This window comes from Juglans microcarpa x Juglans regia, chromosome 7D (genome assembly GCF_004785595.1).
Source record: "Juglans microcarpa x Juglans regia isolate MS1-56 chromosome 7D, Jm3101_v1.0, whole genome shotgun sequence".
Classification (NCBI taxonomy): Eukaryota; Viridiplantae; Streptophyta; class Magnoliopsida; order Fagales; family Juglandaceae; genus Juglans; species Juglans microcarpa x Juglans regia.
This window is the reverse complement of record NC_054606.1, coordinates 1,120,827-1,142,885: the sequence shown is the minus strand read 5'-3', so window position 1 is coordinate 1,142,885 and position 22,059 is coordinate 1,120,827. Positions and strand designations below refer to the sequence as shown.

At 37.0% G+C, this 22,059-nt stretch overlaps 2 protein-coding genes across 4 annotated transcripts in view; both read right to left on the bottom strand.

Moving 5' to 3' along the window:
* Positions 1 to 28: 28 nt before the first annotated feature.
* LOC121239387 (beta-galactosidase) lies at positions 29 to 13,906 on the bottom strand. 2 transcript variants are annotated; one of them, XM_041136640.1, is made up of 18 exons: positions 13,755 to 13,906; positions 13,462 to 13,612; positions 12,680 to 12,919; positions 11,713 to 11,859; positions 11,468 to 11,546; positions 10,560 to 10,743; positions 10,111 to 10,176; positions 7,454 to 7,690; positions 6,396 to 6,602; positions 5,987 to 6,290; positions 4,869 to 5,028; positions 4,647 to 4,755; positions 3,279 to 3,414; positions 3,108 to 3,163; positions 2,729 to 3,028; positions 2,514 to 2,636; positions 1,329 to 2,021; positions 29 to 456 (listed from the first exon to the last, which is right to left on the bottom strand). In XM_041136640.1, the coding sequence occupies exons 1-18, from the start codon at positions 13,755 to 13,757 to the stop codon at positions 286 to 288; spliced, it is 3,366 nt and encodes a 1,121-aa protein (XP_040992574.1). In that variant the 5' UTR covers positions 13,758 to 13,906; the 3' UTR covers positions 29 to 285. The 2 variants fall into 2 exon arrangements, with proteins under 2 accessions (XP_040992574.1, XP_040992575.1); XM_041136641.1 differs by having other exon boundaries at positions 13,462 to 13,606; positions 13,755 to 13,904.
* Positions 13,907 to 14,811: 905 nt separating this feature from the next.
* LOC121239385 (DNA-directed RNA polymerase V subunit 1) overlaps positions 14,812 to 22,059 on the bottom strand; it is a 28,010-nt gene continuing 20,762 nt past the window's right edge. For both annotated transcript variants that reach the window (XM_041136638.1, XM_041136639.1), the window contains exons 14-18: positions 21,273 to 21,446; positions 19,919 to 20,059; positions 18,063 to 19,804; positions 16,857 to 16,971; positions 14,812 to 15,334 (exon numbers count right to left, since the gene is read on the bottom strand). In XM_041136638.1, the coding sequence (XP_040992572.1) occupies positions 15,104 to 15,334; positions 16,857 to 16,971; positions 18,063 to 19,804; positions 19,919 to 20,059; positions 21,273 to 21,446 (2,403 nt within the window). In that variant the 3' untranslated portion in view covers positions 14,812 to 15,103. The remainder of the gene's footprint in view (positions 15,335 to 16,856; positions 16,972 to 18,062; positions 19,805 to 19,918; positions 20,060 to 21,272; positions 21,447 to 22,059) is intronic.

The window sequence follows — 22,059 nt, the reverse complement described above, 5'->3', positions numbered from 1 at the left end:
GTTTTGACTTCGTGGCCTGAGCTTTTTATTTAATAAATCCAACATGTTATTAAACAAGCAGCTGGCATGTAGTTTGCACATGAGTATCAATGCCCGAAGGCAAGCAAACACATGAAGGATCAAATCCTATGGTAGTGGAGAAACACAAGTTACATAGAGCATAAGCTATATATCCACAGCCAGAACGAGGAAGTCCTGATTAGGTTATTGTTCAGGATTGGAGTAGACATGGAATAACATACATCCTCAACCTTCGATCAGAGTCATGAAACCAAATATGTTGACTTAGCTTTGAAGCTGAGACTTGTAAATGTCGTGACCAGAGGTGGCTCTGGTTATTGGACACAACCTGATGGAGAATGAGTAAGGTACAGCAGGAATCAGATACTTGTCATGGACACAAGGGGACCAGCTATCGTCTCCGCCCACTCCCATGTGCTTGTGGTCGAGGTGAACCTGAAACACCATGAAACATTATATAACATGGTGACACTTCATTGTCGATAACAAAAACCATGACAATGCAGGGAAGCAAGAAAGTTAAGAGCCGATTGGAGCATGAAATAGAACAACCTAGTAAAACCAGAGCCTGAAGAAACAAATCCTCTCTTGTTGTAAGGTTAGCTTATATTTATAAAATTTACAGTTTTCAACTCATAAGACTACTAACTTTTTGAGGGGCCACATGCAGCTGTCTTCCTCTAAGTATTGGTGTCAAAAGAACTTGCATTTGGCCATCCATAAATGAAATTATTAGAGAAGAGACGCTGGACAACTTCAGGAGAAAAAGAAAAAGTGAAAATGGAACTTTAAACATGCAAGCATTCATGTGAAAGACATTTAAGAATTGTCATTTGCAACCCCACAAATTGGTTTAGGTGTTACAATCCACCACTGTTGGGGGAACAAGAAAAGCTCAAGGCAAGCAATTGTGGTTCCCCTTATTTGCCTTTTCATTTAAGTGGTCACCTCAAATCCATATAATGTACACAGATACAGCTTGAAAAATCTCTTAATGCTTTACAATTTATTTCGTTGTTGTTGTTGTTACTATTATTATCAATACTTATTGTTTACTATCATTGTTAGCTATTATTATTATTGAGAGTACATGAAATAAGTAAAGATGACAAATTCAATGCATGAATTATGAGCTAACCATTTTATCCCGCAAGACATCACATAATGCAATTTGCAGAATGCTGTTGTTAATGTACGTGAGGCATAAGGCGCATGCACACAAAGGGCTACTCATAACTATAATAATAGTGTGATATCATTTTATAGTAGTGCAGGGAATTTTTAGTAGAAAAAACAGAAGAAATTACCTCAATGTTGTCTCCTTCAATAAGCTCTTCATTGTGAGTTGCCCGCTCAAGCTCTGCTGTGGTGTAGTAACTTGCACTCATTTGCATGGGAGGAGAGCTTCCATAGATTGAAGCATAAATCCCACATCCATCTTTGCTTTGAAATGTCACCCATCTAACATCTGCCCTGCCAGAACATTCCCCAGGAACAATATAAGGAACATGCATGTCACCCACTTTCTGCTCATAGAACCCAACATGTGCAGCTGCTTTTCTATCTGGATAACATTCGAATGGCCCTTTTCCATACCACTTTATATTGTTCATTGACTTCTCCAAATGGAACTCAAGTCCCACACGTGGCAAAGGTGGAAGATTTGAAGAATTTGGTTTTACCTTGCATTCCACAATGACATCCCCAGAACCATAAATTGTGTAAATCATATCAATTTTGAATAAAGCATTTGCCTTCCCCGACTCGGGTATAGAATGCTTTTCATCCGTTGGGACAGCAATAAATCCCACTACTATTTTCACAAACTTGTCTGTCGTATTCTGTACAGAACAATTTTCTTTAATATAGAGGAGGCTATCCATATGGGCAGCTTTCCACTTGGATAAATAACTATCTGCACCTCCCCCTTTGTCATTATCAGTAGGTGCTCGCCAGAAGCATGGAAATATGCCTTTCTTCATCACAGTAACTCCTTCAACCTACCATCAATCACTGTATCTTCAGAATTGTGGTTGGCATTTATCACACGTGAATAAGCTTCTATGTGAACAAGGGTTTGAGCATATATCAAATAACTTTGCTTGAGAAGTTTAAGACATGTGAGGTATTATATGAACAGGGTGCCAACTGATACAAATGTCACTTAAAAAAATAAATTCCCATAAATGAAGACAGGAAAGGAAACTTAAATCTCTTCAAGATAAAAATTTTGAAAAAGAAAAATCCATCATAGATATTCAGTCAAAACTGTTAAAATACTGCCCCTCTAAATTTGTTTTGTTGAAGACATGAAGATGTGAACCAATCATGCATTACAGGTTCCAGAACTCCAGGGCTTATAGATTATCAGGAAATCATCCTTAAAGTGTGTTTACTTCATTTAACTATCATGTTAGAAGAAAACCTCATGCTTTTAGATGAAACAAAAATAGAATAGCATTCATTTTAACAAGCTCAATGGTACAAAATACCTTCCAGCTTTCAATTGTTCCTGTCTGAGTATTCAATTCTATCTCCCAAAAGTTCTGTTGCCTCACTCTTACTGTATCTCCAAGAACTTCAACAAGGAAAGTAGCATCTGTAGTTTTGATGACCTGGGACCATAGACATTTGAAAATGGTTAGTGATCACTGTAGGTATGAAGGCAGTGGACCAACTCATAAAAAAATGAAGGAGAAGGAACTACATGAGGAACAATCTCTCTTTTGCCAGGCAACAGTACTTGTGTAGATGAAATAACATGACCAGCCTCGACCCAGCGAGTGGGGTGCAAAAGCTTAGCATATATTGTCAGAAAAAATTCTTCTGCAAAAGATGAAGCCCACAAAGAATACCATGGACCTGATTGCCATTCAATATCAAAACTGCTCTGTGGTCCTATCAAGGGAAGAGATAGAATTCCAGTTCCAAGTTCGCGACCATCCCCATTAGCAACCCAGCTAAATTCCAATCCTTTAGTTGTTTCATAAAATTGAGTGTTTGTTATCTGCAATAAAGAATTCCAAATGAACATAAAGAAATGATTCAACTAAAGATATGCAGAAGGTGGGTGAATATGTAAATACCTGAAGTTTTCCTTCCTTTAAAGAAACCTTGATCGGTTGATAGACATACTTGACCTCTGAAAGTAATAATCAAAGACATTTGCTCATCACAAAAACTGACATCCAACATATATGTTTTGCAATTTCCAAGCACATTGTTATGTTCGAGAATAAAATGAAACAATGAGTTACCAAGCAGTGCAGGATGAGGAGTTCGATCTGGCCATGTAAGGCCATTCAAACAGAAGTTGAGATCATTAGGAACATCTCCAAAGTCACCTCCATATGCCCAATGCTTTCTACCATCTGCACCATCCTTCAATAGTGCCTGTAAGAAAAGTACAAATCTTTAGAGTTCTAATATACTTCCTTCTTGTCAATATTCCCAGGAGAGGGGGAGAAGAGAAGAGAAAAGCAAAAAAAAAAACAACCTACAGATCACATTCAAGAAATAATTAGTAGTAAAGGCCTTACATATCTACCCATTTCAAAAGACATAGGTAAGAACTATCATGGCAGCACTGCTGTGGGCTTCTTAACCCAATCAGTGACAGGTAGGCATGAAGAAACCTAAACTTCAGTAGTTCAGTTTTCCACAATAGTTTATCATGACCTACACGATACATTGGAGAGATGCCAACATTACCAGTTCTTAAGTCTGAAGTTTTGTTCATTTGGTTAAATATACTTAATAGATAAGAAGAATTCCTATGAGTGGCATACTAAACACTCAGTTAAAAGTGAACATCATAAACAACGGGGAATGAAAAATACATAGAGGGAAAGAAAAAGGTAGTAGAATCACAGTAAATGAAGTAGGGATTTGTTACTATAAAATTGTCTCTCATATAACGACATAACTTGCAATTTGGCCTCACAGGAGGATTCTGGAGATGGTACCTTTCCATTGGCTATCTAGATTCAGCGCTTTTTTTTTTTTTTTTTGGGGGGGGGGAGGTAAATCCGGAGTCAGTTTCCCTTTGGGCATAGGGGTTGAGATCAACCACATATATCATTACTGTTTTTTGTTTCTGCATAGTTACTTTGACACTCTACTACTTCATTAGTTCCACCAGAAATCTCAGTTTTGGCAGCTGTGGTATAGCTTACTATAATTCAATGACTCCATTGATTATTAAGCATATATGTAGCATGAGCACAGGCATCTGAATTGATTGTATATTGTTGTGCTGGCCAGGTCCTAAGTTTTAGAATGAGGCTGTTAACCCTAAATTAGGATTCATCCTTTTTTTTTTTTCCAATAACTAAAACAAAATTAAAGAAAAAAAGGGTCCATCCTGAGTGGCATATTATCTGAATACATGCCTTCCGCATTTAACTCACAAGGTTCCCATCACATTTAACTCACAAGGTCCCATTGTATGTCACATAACTCAGATGCTATGTCAAACAATTAGAGACAGTTCTTCAGGAGATATGACAGAACTTGACAATCAACTTTTGGCATGATGCTGATTGGTATACTTCTGTGTAAAGTCAACAAGCAAAACAATTAACTACTCGTTCTATGTATTCATAAGGACTTAATGGTTTCTTTACCTGATCAACCCACTCCCAGATAAAGCCTCCTTGGAGACCAAATGTGCTATCTATTGCTTCCCAATATTCATGTATATTTCCATTGCTGTTTCCCATGGAGTGTGAATACCTGCCATTTGTGCAGCATAAGTATCCTCAAGCAAATAAAATCATGAAAAGCAAGAACAAATAAAGGTGTATTCTGAGATTAGTATAAAATATTAGTAAAAGGAAGTGACATACTCGCAAAGTATCAAAGGGCGTGTTTCAGTTGGATCTTTTGCAATCTTCACTATGTCCCAAACACGCATGTACATGGGGCATATAATATCAGTAGATGGGGTTCTAGATCCACCTCCTTCATAGTGCACTACCCGTGAGAGATCCCTCCCTCGCACCCAACCTAAATTAAACTTTCCACATAAAAGTAATGAAAAGAAAAAGGCCCTCTCTGAAAGCTAGTGAAGTAATGGCATCAAAAGCTTTGAAAAAAAAGCCCCAAACTCATGAATAACATCTTATGAAGTGCATACAGTACAGGGTCTTATTATTTTAACTCACATATTTTCCAAAATATGGTGATCAAACTTGTACGTAAATTTTCAAAGAGGAAAGAATAAATTTGAAATTCTAAATAATGATTTGTTGTTCAAAAATTATACTTCAGGCTTCTCTACTTTGAAGCATTGATTTCCCCTCATTAATTCTATTCTAGAACTCTTCACAATTTTTTTACCAAATATATCCTGACTTTTGGAAATCTCTGATCATCATTTCATGGGGAAAAAAATAATTGTCCATGAAAAACCTTCTCCACATAATAGAGTACAATATGCTGAAGCCATTTTTCGGACATGGTGGTTCGGCCTTAATGCCTGCTATGCAAGATGCCCTCAAGGACCTATATAGACCCTCTCCACCGACTAGCTTTTTTTCTTCATCCTCTTTTTAGTTAATTTCCATCAATATTAGATTTATTCATGCAATTTGTACCTGAAATGCTACAAGAAACAAGCTTTATGACTTGCTATGAAAAACTAGGAAACTTCTCTTGAGAGATGATTTGTATCATAAAAAACTTCTCTAAAACACAAAACATGGTTCTGTTTAGATGAAAAACACAAAACATGTTTCTGTTATGAGTTTTTCATCAAAGCAAATAATATTATTTTAGGAATCAAATCATCGGCGAAGCTAAATACTGAAATTGATAAAAAAAGAAGTTATCATTATGTCTTGGAGATAATTAAAAACAACTTTATAATATGTTTAATTAAGAAATGCCAAGTCAGAGATTCTGCAGAAATTGCTTCCAAGCCAGTAAACACACTCCAACAAGGAATATAAAGCAGAATTCATACCAGCTAATGCCGAATGATTAGGGCCATATCCAGATTCATTTCCTAAGGACCAAGAAATAATGCATGCATGATTTTTGTCTCTCTCTACCATGCCTATTACGCGATCCATCATGGCAGCAGCCCAACTTGGTTCAGAAGTAGGATGCTTCACACGTTGAGATAGATCAAAACCATGTGTCTCAATATTTGCTTCATCTATCATGTACATGCCAAACAAATTACACAACTCGTACCAACGGGGATGTTGAGGGTAATGGCTGTTTCTCACTGCATTGATGTTGTTTTGCTTCATTACAAGCAAATCCTGCAAGCAGAATAGAGACAAATGTCTTGAGAATATCTAAGCACTATTATTGAGACACGAGGCATCAACTTGGCAAGCAGAGATGAAAGCCAACAAGGGGATCACCTTAACCATGCAAGACTCTATGTTCGTCTTCCCCAGACGTGGGTGATGTTCATGCCTGTTCACACCTCTAATTATAACAGGATGCCCATTTACGAGTAGCTGTTTAGGAGCTTTAGATACTTGTCTCATGCCTACTAGGCATGATTCGCAGTCAAGTACATGTCCAGATGCATCTTTCAGGATGACAACCAGTGCATACAGATTAGGCTGTGAATAAATGCAAACCAAGGCATAAGATATCCAAGAGTGGAAATTAGAGTAAACATGGATTTCTGCAAAAGTGTTGAGACAACAATGAAATGAAAAGCTTCATACAAACTTGCAGAAACAAAAAGCATCATTAGCAATTAACACAAATAAAAAACAAATAAAAGCTCCCTCAAAGTACAACTCTTGGGCTTTCTAATACGTAATCAAAAGTTTCAACTATTGAACAACTTTACACTTTGGTCTTTCATCACAGGTAATGAGTCAAGACTATTTCACTTAAGTAAAAGAAATGCAACCAATTGGAAATGGGAAAGCCCATAGTCAACTAAATAATATTTGCAAACAGTGTAATGTCCTTTTTCCAGGCAATTACAAATTCTTAATTGGCAATGATCAAAAGTATGTACATACTGGCTCCATTTGTTTTTTTTTTTATTTTTTTTTATTTTATGAGGATGCTTCTTATAACATTATACAGGTTCATATAAACATATCCTGTACAAATCACAGCAACCAACTGGCCTCCGGATGCACCATAGAATGTATAAAGCTAATGCATACTATAGATCCAATATAGAAAAAAAGAGTAGCAATAAAAAAGGAAATTTAAAAAGATGCAGGAAAGAAAAAGTATTTTTAACTACATATCATGTAATCCTTGTCACAGTTAAATCTAAATGCCTGTGCATGCAGGTCAATTCAGCCATGTGGCAATGACTTTTCTATGAAACATAATCGAAATAGTTGCAGTTCAGAGTTCTGATCAACAAGGCTGTAACTATCAACAAAAATGCATCCAGGTTGACTAGAAAATGAGAAACAAATCCAAAGGAGCTCAGCTTCCTCACTTGCTCCGCAGACCAAAGCCTTGGCATTTCAATTCTCCCAACAAGCACATAACCATGGAATCCTAGACTTGCAGTGGAGGGAGTGAGCTTTATATTAGCCGCATTAGATGAAAGGAGATCAGAATATCCATTAAAGTTGTACCAGCTCCCAGTGTCATATAATGCAGCTTCTATGGTGTAGTTCGTAAGGAAACCATCTTTTGATGTTTCTTGGGAGTTGTCTATTTTCACTTCAACCTGGATTACAAGTGCGAGAAAAATAAAAATTTCAAATGTCTGCGCTAATGGGATTAAGTACTCAGAACATCATAATCTCAAACATATTGATATTGCAACCATTGATCATACATAAATTGTGATAACAGCAGGTGAAGAATTCCTAGAAGTTGTTTGCTTGATCAATAAAATTTTATTCTACCTTTAAAAAAAAAAAAGAATTCCTAGAAGTAGACAAAGATGCTTTATGCAACATTTATAATTGAGGTATAACTGAAACAGCTAAGAACGAAGAAATGTAGGTCAGGATACCCAGTATGAAGCCCCACGTACCATTTGTGCTGTTAGATAAGCATGCCTAGTGTGGCTGCCCAAACAAAGAAAGCTACTCCCATGAAAGCCTTACTCCAAAATAGTCTTCCTTAGAAGAGTAATACAATAGCTGGGGACTAATGCATTATAGAAAATTTTTACTTCAAACACTCCCATCTAGGATAAGGCCCAACACACCTTGTCTTCACCATCCGGCTACCAGATGAAAAAAATCAAAAAATGTTGAATAAACCTAGAAAAACCCATTTAACAATTTGATTTCCGCACCACACATCATACCAAAACTTAAACTTGGATGTGTGGTGCAAAAATCAGATTGGTATGATGTATGGTGTGGCGATAGGACACTCAAGGAAGCTTATCAAAGCAGATTTGGAATGTTGTGATTGAAAAGGTGGAGCGCAGATTAGCATCTTGGGAGAGGCTGTATTTGTCTAAAGGTGGTAGGCTCACTTTAATTAAAAGTACTTTTTCTAACCTACCCACCTATTTTTTGTCCTTGCTCCCGCTCCCAGCAAAGATTGCCAACCGTATTGAGAAAAGCTACAACATGATTTCTTGTGAAGTGGTTTGGGGGACTAGTTCAAATTCCATCTGGTCAATTAGTCAATGGTTTGTACTCCAATTTCTGGGGGTGGACTGGGGATTCGTAACTTGATGAAGTTCAACCAAGCTCTATTGGGTAAATGGTTGTGGCGGTACCAACACAAAAGGGGGGGCCCTATGGAAGTCTATTATAGATACACAGGTTGGGGAGGCACGGGGTGGTTGGTGTACAAATGAGGTGCACGGCCCATATGAGGTGGGTCTGTGGAAATACATTAGGAGGGTTGGGAGATCTTCCGGAGACATACATATTGTAGTGGGTGACGACTCTCGTGTCAGATTTTGGTATGACAATTGGTGTGGTGATCAAAGCCTCCAAGACGCTTTCCCTACCATATTTGAGCTTGCCCGAGTAAAGGATGCAGCGATAGTGGACCTCTTGGCTTTTTCTAGTGGCTCTCCTCAATGGAATGTTGATTTCATTAGGGTGGCCCAAGACTGGGAGTTGGAGGTTATCACAAAGTTCTATGCGGCACTGTATTCTATACATATGATCGAGGGTACCATGGATAGGATGATTTGGAGCCCTTCCAAGAAAGGAAAATTCACTATCAGATCCCTTCACAAAGTCATAATGAGCCCAGACATGCACACATTTCCATGGAAGAACATTTGGCAAAATAAAGCTCCTTCAAAAGCCACTTTTTTTGTTTGGACAGCATCATTGGGCAAAATTCTCACAACAGATAACTTAAGGTAACGTTGGATAATGGTTTTGGACTAGAGTTGCATGTGTAAGAAAGATGGTGAATCAATAGATCATCTATTTCTACATTGTGAGGTGGCAAGGACCATGTGGGATTATTTTTTTTACAGGATTGGGATTATCATGGGTCATGCCTCTTAGATTGGTGGATTTTCTGGCAAGCTGGAGAGGTCTCCGAGGTAATTCACAAGTTGCAACAATTTGGAAAATGGTCCCTAACTATATGTGCTAGTGTATTTGGCGGAAGCGAAATGATAGAAGCTTCAAAAACCGCGAGGAGACAATGGAGGAGCTGAAATTTTTTTTCTTTAAAACATTGTTCTCATGGGGGGGCCATTGTTTGTAACGGACTAAATGTACATGACTTTTTACTGTCAGTTGTAAACTCTAGTTAGGTATTTCTCATGTATACTCCCTATGTACTTGGGCTTTGCCTATTCTTATGAATAAAATTTCTTGATTACCGATAAAAAAAAATATTTCCAATCTACTACCAATTTCCATAGGCAATATTATTAATTGGCGTAGTGCCAAAACTGCTTTCCCATAAAGCTATGTTATAAGTATAAAAATGTCAACACATATATATATTTTCTGATAAGTAAAGATACCACATATTACTGAGTTACTGATAAGCGCTAGGGGCGCAACCAGTAATTATATGAAACGAGACAACTAGCGGGTATTAACAGATGTAATGAAAGATCAGTAGCACCATGATCTTTATAATTACTCAGGAGCAACAGAAGAATTGGAAGCACAAAAATCTAAATTTCCACTCATCTTTAATGTTTACCTGTACATCTGCACAAGAAAAATTTTCTGCCAGCTCTGATTTGAAAAAATAGTCAGCAATGAATACCTGCATGCCATATAATTTTATAGTTAACTCTTGTGCAACTCTGGTAAGTTGACACAAAATTGGCCAAAATAGAAATAAAAAATGCATTTTTTTATCAAAACATAACAAAAAAAGAGACCTTCAAAAATAATATTCAAACTTGCAATCTTCAAAGAACCATTAATCATCTCTCTTTTAGATATAATCAAGGTGCATGTTAAGCTTGTGAGACGCAAAGAGATTGCCGTCAAAGAGGTAGAATGCCCTTGGTAATGTGAACTAACAACATATTTCGAAATGCGAGTCCCCCACCCACATACAAAGGGCTGACAACTGCCTTTTAATTTACTTAAACTGTAACAGGACAACAACAAATGGAAAAAATATTTGAGGAGAATCCAAACCTGTGGCTTGGCTAGAAGAAGTACATCACGATGAATCCCAGATAACCACCAATGATCCTGATCTTCAAGGTAAGAGCCGTCACTCCATCTAAATACTTGAACAGCTAGAACATTCTGAGAGTCCGACTCGAAGGGATGACAATATTCAGTGATTTCAAATTCTGCAGGTAGTCTACTATCCTGACTGACCTAACACAATATTAAAGAGTTTGTTACTGGACAGAGGATTCATATAAAACTCTAAATCCATACTGCATTACTGCTAGACATAAGAAACACACTGCAATAAAATGAAATATAGATCAGTACATGCTAACATGCCTGCCATTTTCAAAGTGTCAAAGAATTATTATTTGTCTGTGTAGATTAAGTATAAAAGGCTTTTCTGGCAAACTAATAAGAGATAAGATTAAGTATAACTCAAAGTTGATACTCCTGTCCAAAAAGAGATGGAAGGTTTTCCTTTTTGGGCTCTCCCAAAATATATGGGAGTTTCCAAACATAAAAAAAAAATATTATTAATTTTAAATTTTCATAATACCCTTAAATTCGAACACTCATTAAATTTGAATCCGCCTATTCTTAAATTTGAACTCACCTTTCTTGATCCACATAGAGAGCATTTTGAAAGCTTGTTATTTTCATTTAATTTCATTAAAAGGGGTGTCATTTGAAAACTATTTTCTATTTTTCGATGGAGGGGTATTTTTATTTTTCCAGGAAAAAAAAAAAAAAAGTAAAAAGAGGGATTTCTTAGTTTGAGTGCATGGCCAGTTATCAAGCACAGTAAAGCAGCATAAACTCACTGAGGAAACTATATAAAATGGTGGAGAAATATATTGCAAAGCAACCAAATAGGTAACAATTACAGCAGTTGCTAATATGTCCTTAGAAGTACGTCCAATTACCTATATCCTACAGGAACCCCATTTACCCATGCGTAAAAGGCAGAATCAACAGCTTCAAAGTGCAACAAAATCCTACGACCTGTCAAATATTAAGTAGAATATCATATGATAATAGGAATCGTCACTCCTATTAATTGTACATCAAGAAAAAAAAACCAAAGAACAGAAGAAACTGATAAAAGGATCAAGAAGCATCAATAGATAGAGTGCTGAGTAAATTTCAATCATCTCCATATAGATCATACCCTTCCATTCTTTAGGAATATTAAAGTACGTTCTATAGCAACCCGTGGGATTGTCCACAAGAATAGAAGGAGGATCCAGAGGAAATGGATATATGACATTTGTATAAATAGGCCGATCAAATCCATGCATCTGCCAATTTGAAGGAACTGTTCCAATTCAAGACAACAAAATTATGAGACATGTACAAAAGACCAGTTGTAAATATTAACAAATTTACAACGAAGATGATTCAAGATCAAATGATTAAATAAAAAACCATGATAATGTATTCATTGCCAATGTTTGGATAACTCAAAACCCTACAATAAACTTCATTATCAAGAAATAATCGACATCCTAAATGTTGTCAACCATCTATATCTGAGAATGAGAAAAGAAGTGGCAAAAAAAACTTGATGTTGAAATATATTTAGTAACAACTAACTCTAAGCTCCAAAAGAGGACAATAAATCACATTCAGGTAAAAAAAACTTTCGGTGCCTGTCAGTTTTCCATCAGTCATAGCCTAAAAACTATCAAAGAGAGAAAAATAGAAGTTTCTCTTATTGGATTAAATTAGCATTTCACAATTTCCAGATATCATTGCAAAGAACCTAAAAACGACAATGCAAAAATTGGAACAGGTCATAACTATAAGTCTATAAGCATGCAGAAGAAAGGCATGCCAATACAGAGTGCACTCTCTCCATATACATGGCTTCCCAAATTTATAGTCGCCATAGATGGACACCAAGCGCCACATTGAAGTTCAAAACAAAGTAAACTGGGAACACAACCAAAAGTTCATAAACAGTGTAGGAAAAAGGAATATTAAAATGATGGAAATTGAACTTCAAAATGAAAAAAGAAGAAAAAAAGAGTCAAAGAGAGAATGTTGAAAGAATGTGCGCACACTTAAGTCTGTGTTTTTAAGCATGTGTATGTCCATAACCGTGTATGTATGTACATCTATATGTATGCAAGTACCTGGCAAAGTTTGCCACTCAGAATCCTGAAACTCAGTGTCATAAAAATTCACAGGGACGCTGTTAGGATTGGCAGCCAAGAAAAAATTCCAGTATCCAGATAAAGACTTAACAAACGGCAAGCCCTTGACCCAAAAAGCAGCACTATCAAGAGATCCACGAACAGCATCATCATTCCAAACAGCAGAATTAGCTACCACAAAATCCACTTTGTTGCGCTCATACCAGAATTTAAGAGATCCTATTCATACAACAAATTGTCAGATTCCACTTGATGTAAAAGGTGAAAAATAAGTTACTAAAACAAAGAGCAGACAAGACATGACTTGGATCAAGGTGATTATTACGTGGTATGTATCACGACCAATTGCTTTTTCTGACCTTTTTGTTTTTGGGTTTTAACACCCGGTGTAGACATTATTTACAAACACTAAAAGAATTCTATCAGGACCATATTGTAAACGGAAAAAAAATAAAGTTCACAATCTATATTTCATTAGGAAAATCATACGTCATGATCCTAATAATGTCGTTTATATTCGAGAAAAAGTTTGTTGCAATTCGGATAGGAATTCCGGATAAATCTCAATTAGACATCAAAACCCCATTGGCTAAAACTTCAAATTACAGCTAGACATAGCACAAGAACAACACGGGAAATGGACAATAAGAAAAAAAAAAAAAAAAAAAACAAAAAGAAAACAAAGAACATAAACAAACAAAGTCTGTTGCAAGTACAAACATGGGAAAATGAAACTAAAGGAGCATCGGTCTCAGTCTGACCTTCAACGGAATCATGACAATGCAAAGTAACATGAGGGTCTCTCTTCCTCCACTTGATAAAAGACTGGTCCTCCCAGACCTTGTATCCATTATCCAATGGAAAATCACGCTGCCCAGCCAAAGAGGCCATCGGAGTACATGCACTCTGTGCCTATTCAATCACAGAAATAACTTAACAATTCAAATTCAAACACAAATATACTTACATAAAAACATATATTGTGTTATGTGTGTGTGTGTGTGTGTGTGTGTGTAGAGAGAGAGAGAGAGAGAGAGAGAGAGAGAGAGCATGCCATTGAAAAGCGAATTGAAGTTAAACGTTACTCGGCGGAGGATGAGGAAGAGAGCGAGTATATGTGTGTCAGTGTGATCTTAAGTAGATCAGAGTAAAACGGAGCTTCCTCTTTCGTGGGCAACTCTCTTGCGAGGAATCATTGTATCGTCGCTTCCTTCGTTTATATTTATCGCACACTAATTTAAAAGCTTTCATTAAAAAAATAAAAATAAAAAGTAATTTTTGTACCATATACATCTCAACTTACCTAATCTTATCCGATCATGTGGTAAATGTCACTTTTAAGTATTCCTCGTCATTGTCGCAGACTTACCTATGACCGGTTTTTTAGAATATTCTGTCTTGCTAAATAGAGCAGTTTGTAGTTATGACAAACATCTGTTCAATGATTTTCTTATTTTGATTTCCATTAAAAACAATGAAAGTTAGCGATTTTCATCATATATTATAATATTTTGATTATTTTTATAACTTACGATGCAAATTGAAAGAAAAAAATTAACAGTTTAAGGGCACAAACTATAGTTTCCCATAAGATTATGCGAACACATTTTGTTTAGACAATAGCTTTTTTGTTTTTTTTTTTTTTTCTTTTTGTTTTTCATGTATGATCATGGCTACCTGTTTTATGGATACCTTTGGCAATCAAGTTGGGTCATTCCTGCACACGATTACACGTAAGAAAATACTTTAACCACAAAGAATTACGTAAAAATAAACACATAAATTAATATAACTTGATATTATATATCAAATTGTAAAATTACTTTTATTATAAAATCAATCTAACGGATCTCATGAAACTATGTTAATTTGTAAATTTGTTTTTGTATAATCTTTTTGTGTCCGTAACAGTTCTCTTACACATTACTTGAAACATGGTACTTCAATCAGACATTCTTATCATGTATGCATGTACCTTACCAATAATATCACAGAACTATAGGGCAGCAGATTAGCTTGTGCAGCCCCATGATTAATCAGGACGTTGTTCTCAGAAACCCGGTACTGGCAGGCTAATAGGAAAAAGGAACAAGAATGAGTGCATCAGAGAATTTTGATGAGAATTGAAAGTAGCCTCTATTTTGATATCAAAAGAACATGAATTTCCCCACCCACCGTTATAGGTTACATGCTACCTGATTGAGCTATGTAGTGGATAAACATGAACTGCTGCATGGGAAAACAATGCATTCTGTTGGGAGGAGCTGATGTACACTAAACATCTGCCCTTAATATACAAATCAAAATAGCAGATGATCGGAATGTTTCTATCTAATTACATCAGGGGAGTGAGCAAGCTAAAAGAATTACAATTAACAGAGCAAATGACCCCCATAAGCAGCCTTACTGCCCTAGCTCTTTTTTACCCGTTTCCTCTGGAACGGAATTGCTTTCCCGGTTTCCTCCAGAACGGGGCTTTCTGAAATACTTTGCAAGGAATGCTTCAGCAACGTCTGGATACTTGCTTTTGATGAAGTTATCCAGGCATTTGCGATAGGAAAAATCTTCCTTACGACCATCAGTTGAGACAACGTAGAAGCACCGGCTATCCTGGTAATTGCTATGCCTGCTAACCTGTAATGTCATCTCATCATTGTATCATTATATGAAGACCACAAACTAAAGATATAGACCATGCATAGAGATGATATCCGACCAGATCAAATGGGAATTTTTTATAGGTATTTAATTTACAATAAAAAAAAGCAAAGATACTGGGATTATTGTGATGGTCTCAGTCAGAAATTTGCATTTCACCAATTTTTTTATTTCTTTTTTTTTTTTTTTTGGGGGGGGGGGGGGGGGGGGGGGGGGGGGCGCCGCGGGGTGTGGTTCGTTCAACACTCATATTTTCCCATCTCCTACCAAAAGCCTAAAAATTGTCCTTCATAATGTTCATGAGAACACTGCAAAGACATTAGATTCTTCTGTTATTAAGTTTAGGATTCCTCAGGTGGTACTGCCATACAGGAAAGGGAAGACCACAAACAGGAATAAAGTTCTCCAACCAGATGCCAAGTCAGTCAGCCCACTTCTACGAGAAAATTATATACATTTCCCGCTATGGCTTATGAGTTTATTTACCTATTAGGAAAAAAACTACAGATAAGAGATCATTTAATTTGTCAACTTTTTAACATTGAGCTCAGCATCATCTCCAGAACATGTAGCAAGTGAAATAAGATTGCCACATTGAATTCCATAAGACACATAATACATGTCGATAACAAAATCTAGAATCACATCAAGAAAATGAGTTTTGCTAGATATAGGATGGCAAAGTATCACCTGTTTTAGATCCATTTGTTATGTGCTACAGGAGTTCACCGACCAATTAAAACAAAAGTATGGATCGCATGTAATCACTAGACGAAAAAAATTGCAACAAAGGAATCTTCATGATCTCCGATATTGTCATCAGTATCAACCAAACAGAAGATGGTTTACCAATGTGCAAGGTTGGTGACAAAAAAAGCACAAAAAATTGATCTTGCAAACAACTATGTGGAATACTTGATAAAAATATGAGATGTCAAGCTCTTACAGGGGAAGAAAAAAGTAACTTAATTGATATAGCAAGATAGCCCTCACATGTTACTCATAACATGCAAAACTAATTTATTCAAGTAAACTCAATTATGTGGTCCTCACTATTAACTTTCAAGTTTGGAGAGAGTATGGTTTTACCCAGAGTCTATCCATCAATGCATGCATTAACTATAGTACTTCTGCACTGATATTAATTCTATGCACACATTTTGTGCACGAAAAAGTTTTGGCTGTGCACGTAGAAGTTTGAACCCACTGGGTTAGATAGGCAAGGAAATTCTGTTTGGAAAACTTTGCCATTGAAGTTCTGTTTCAGTTAAAAATGACTGCCTGAAAAAACATGAAGAATAAACTATAATGCGTAGCATGCCTTACAAAGTCCATCTAAATGCCCTGTATCCGAGGTGTTATCCCACAAGGACCTAGTACGATAAAAACTTACTTCCAAAGAAAAAGAAAACTGGCAATAAAATTTTTGTGAGGCATATACCTATAAAAAAAAAACATAGTAGTGACTTATGAAAAAAAACATTGTAGTGAAGCATACCATGAAATGATCAATTCCAGCACCCATTTTCACAGCTTTATCTGGATGATAGTTAAAAACACTATCCTGTATATAGGACTGATCTTCGGATGATAGTGGATCCCCATCATTATACCTTGACACAGGAAATTAAAATCAGAAGATTTCACAAGATAGCATGCCACATCGCAGAGAGCAAACAGTCGAAAATGGGACATCAAAGAAAAGGGAACCGAGGACAATTGCTCTATATGTCAGAATTTGTTTTATCAGATTATCAAACCAGAAGTGAAATCCAGAAACTATTGTGCATTACTGAACCACCAAGAAGGCTATTGTGGACAATAACTGCCAAGGCACATTTACCTGACATAGGCAGTTAATTGATACCCCAAAAAGCAGCCTCCAAGTGATACACGTAAAAGTTAACGTACATTACCAAGCCCAGAAAATATTGCACAGGTACCAGGCATAAGTGTTAAGTGATACCCCTAATGCAGCTTCCAAGTGGGTGTAGCTTGCCAGGGGTCAAATCCCGAAAAAAGGTATGGTATAGTGAAAATGATAAGAAATAAACAAAAACCTAAAGCTAATGGGTAGTACTTCAGCCTTGGAAAATGGGATAAGCATGAAAGATGCAGCACAAAAGCATCCTGCATGGAATGTATTAAATTCAAAACTACATCACAGACTCATGGTCACCCAAAAATAGTTAATAAAATTACCACGTTCACATTCATTAAATTATCAAAGCTACTGATAGAGGAATCGAGGATGCATTGCATCAACCAACTTCAAAAGATTATGCATTTAGATGATCAGAATGGCACTGTTTCTGTAGCCAACTGCTTCAAACAAACATGTAATCCAAAAGCAGTGGCATTACATTCAAGTTTAATAAATCTATGATTTGCATCCTCTATCAAATTTTAAGCATTCCTCACCTTTTCCACGATCCCCAAAATGTTCAAAAAAAGCCTTTTTGACTCCAATGAAGAGATTTCCCTAAATCAAACCAGCCCATTCTTGATGGATATCAAACACGCAACATGACAAAACTTACATACTCAACATAATATAACCATTGAAGAAAATATAGTCATTCAAACTGATTGACATGTACACGATACCTATCATGCAATATAATATAATCATTGAGAATTAAAGAGAACATCAAGAAGAACACATTGCTTCGTGCTATATATGCATGTATAATAAAAAACATACCCAGACTGATGCATTATTCTTCTAATAGACTGCATAACCTTTTCAATGTCCAACAGAACATCTTGTTCCTCGGAAGTGAACATATCTAATCGCTGTCTGGTTGTAGTATATATTCCACTAGCACTAGAACCAGTAAGTGACCTTCCAGGAGATTTTGCAGACCAGTTAGATTTCCTTTCTCCAGAATTTGAACCCCATCCCCTTGATCCTTCAAACGAATTTTTCTTGAATGGTTCTGCACTCTGCCTTCCCCACCGAGGTCTCTCACTTTCATTTCCACCGTCAGCATTTGGTGAGTCCCAACTGTTCAAACTTGCTAATTGATTAGAGTCATTCCAAGAGCCCCAACCTTGTGAAGGTTCTGGTGACTTCAGCTGCCCCCATGAATGATTGATGGCAGGTGACTCACAATGTTCCACGGAAGGGGATGAATGTTCATCTCTAGTCCCTACTTCAATAGTTGAAGAAACCCAACCAGAAGTTGACTGAACTGTCTCCTGTGTTACCTTCTTATCCCAATCAGAAGGCTCTGTTCTTTTTTCAACCAGAGGCTTCCCATCAAATCTGGACGATCCAGATTCTACAGCATCCCCAGCATTTTTTCCCGAAGGAGTTGCGGCATCCCAGCTACAGGATCTGGAAGAGTTCTCTTGTGCTTTTTTTGAGACAAAAGCATCTCGTGATTCATCTCCACCTGTTCCCCAACCAGAAGAAACATTTTTGTTCAATGAATTTTCCTCACCATCTCCATCCCTTTTTCCCAAAGGAGTTACAGCATCCCAGCCATGGGATCCGGAAGAGTTCTCTTGCTCTGTTTTGGAGACAAAACCATCTCGTGATTCATCACCACCCATTCCCCAACCAGAAGAAACGTTTTTGGTAACTGTATTTTTCTGAACATCTTTGTCCCCTTTTCCCCAAGGAACAGCATCCCAGCTGTGGGATCCGGAAGAGTTCTCTGGCGCTTTTTTGGAGACAAAAGCAACTCGTGATTGATCTCCACCCGTTCCCCAACCAGAAGAATCATTTTTGCTTGCTGAATTTATATCCCACCCAGCCATACCACCCCAACCACTGGACTTGGAAGATTTCTCCGCGGCTTTTGGGGAAACATCACCCGATTCAGCTTTATTGGTCCCCCAAACAGAAGAAACATTTTTGGTCACCGTACTTGTCTCCCATCCAGATTCCTCAACATCTTTGCTCACTTTTCCCAAAGGAGCCACAGCATCCCAGCCGTGGGATGCGGAAGAGTTCTCTTGTGCTTTTTTGGAGACAAAAGCAACTCGTGATTCATCTCCACCCATTCCCCAACCAGATGAATCATTCTTGGTTGCTGTATTATTCTCCCATCCGGCACTGGCACCCCTACCACTGGACTTGGAAGAATCCATGGCAGGTTTTGTGGACACATCACCTGGTTCAGCTTTATTTGTCCCCCAACCAGATGAAGCATTTTCTCTAGTCATTTGTTTGTCCCAACTAGTAGAAGCATCCCATGTTGATTCCTCTGGCCGATTATCTAAACAATTTTCAAACTCAGCACTGTCTTCAAAGAATGGCTTATCAAAACTTGAGTTATGCTCTGGGGAGGGAGCCCACTCTGCACATTCATCTTCCAGCATAAGATCATCAGTATCTGCACCCAGACAACCAGTATTTGATTCTTCTCCATTAGCAGTACTTCTCACCATATGTAGAAAGTTATACACATCTATTCCACCCTCTTCGTTCAATCCTACCTGGAAAGGAAAATAATATTCAAATAAAGGTACAAAACTCTAGTAGCCCAAGGGAACCTATTGATAATATTTTGTACTGACTTGAAAAAAAAAAAACTCTTATATCATATTTACCTGCCTTGTGTCCCAAAGGACATCAAATCTAGATCCTGTACCCACTGCCACGTGTTTTCCCCAGGAACAAGATGCAACTATGCTCGATAGAGAATCCACATGTCGCTTTTCAGCAGATCTCTCAAAACAATTTCTTGGTGTCTGAAACCACATAAAGTGGCAAGGTGAAATGAGAACCTGGGACAGTTTATCTGACAGGGAAACATTACTACAATAAAATTTTCCAACTACTCTATTGGTTTCCAAATCCCAGTTTAGATTGTAAAGTAGTATGGTTTTATGGTCCAACCTTAAAAATCAATACAGACTGCTTCAAAAATCAGTGGTAGGCATAGCTGATATCAGAATAGAAAACATTAAATTTTAAAATCAGGTTCTTAAATCAGTGGTAGGCATAGCTGATATCAGAATAAAAAACAACCAAGTACACAGGATGTGTACAAGAGTGGCCCCCAGCTAATAGGAGAAAAAGATGCACGAAAATCATGAAAGTTTAACCCATTTTTTTTAAGTATGAAAGTTTAATCCAATAAAATCTACCAAGGCTGTCCAAAGGAAAACAGCATTGATAAAGAAAGCTTTGAACTCTTTTTTTTAAATAAGTTTTGAACGCCTCCAGCGTCCTGTTGCAGTTCTCAAAGATTAGGCAGTTTTCTTGAAATAGGAGCCCACCAATTTAAATATTTTAAGAAAGTTGGGCTGTTTCTTGAAATGGGGTTGTCATTCGCATTTGGGGGTAATGTCCAAAGTAAAACCAATTTGAAAAGAACAGGGGATGCAACCCATAACGTATATTTCAGGTAATTATCCCTTTACCAACTCCAGCTTCATCCAGCAAGGACACTTGGCCACATTTTTCAATGCTAAGTAGGGAAGGTAAAATCAGATCACCAGAGGCATTGTCTCTTTCTCAGTTGAAATTTGCAGATTTTTTTACCCACCTCATACACGAATTAGAAAATGGCTGAAATTAATGGATCTTCTCATATGATTACTGTTGTGAACATGATGTATTTTTCCCCCATGTGGGCAAACATTTTTATCTTGGATACCAATTTTTGCGCCTTTTGCAAGGATTTTTTTTTCTAATTATTTTTTGCAAAAAATCATACCTTGTGAGGGCTTTATCTTCTGAGAGATACTCTATAATACTAACCTCTAGCTTTTCAGTCGTGTTTCAAGTTTTTTTTATCATATTTCTAGAATTCCTTTCTGTAGACCTATATATTTTTATTTTAGATCATTTCAATGATCTACTCCAGATATGAATTGATCATGAGTAAGATCCCAATTTTGACAATCCTAAGCATTAGAATGACATAAGAGAATCATAGACAAGCCTCATATTACTTACAAAAAGTGTCGCTTCCGCAAATGGTGCTTGGACATTAAATGAGCGAGACAAAGCTTTATAACCACCAGAATTGAAGCCAACCAAATTTCCAGCACATGTCATGCTATTTGCCAAGAGAATGAGATGCTCTTTGAGAACACCTTTTGCCACCATTGTCACTGATGTTGCAAGGCGCTGCAAAAAGAGCCACAGCATTAAGTCCTCACTCTTAAGCTAGGCAAAAAAAAAAAAAAAAAAGAGTACTAAGAATTGAAGATTTGAAATCAAGATGACAGATCTATTATGTCGTGTAATTCAAGCATTTGCAACAATACTTTCCCTTTTCCTTTAGAGAACTGATGTGCCAGACTATGATGGGGTGCATCATGTAAACCGGGAAGAGAGGGTTGACAAGTCAGACAAAACAATCAACCCAATTTAAGAAATATTTAGAAATGTAAAAGGTCCATGTCTAAAAAAACTGCACAGAATCTTCCATCAAGCATCAGAAAGGCATGAATAATGGGAGGGGTTCTGTTTGTAGGCACAGTACAAACCATTTGAACACTACGAGAAGCATGAATCAGACAGATTTTGAATCATGCAAAAATGCATTACACAAGAAATGAAAAGTAGCCAACAAACTAATGAAATGGATGACCTGAAAGAACAGAAGATGATTGATACAAGTTTCTGATACAATAAAGCAAGGCCAGTTAATAAGTTTGAATGCAAAGACAGTCAGTGCTAAGACCAACTACTAGAGAGCAAGAGCTCTCCAAAAGACTGAAGGATTTATTTCAAGATA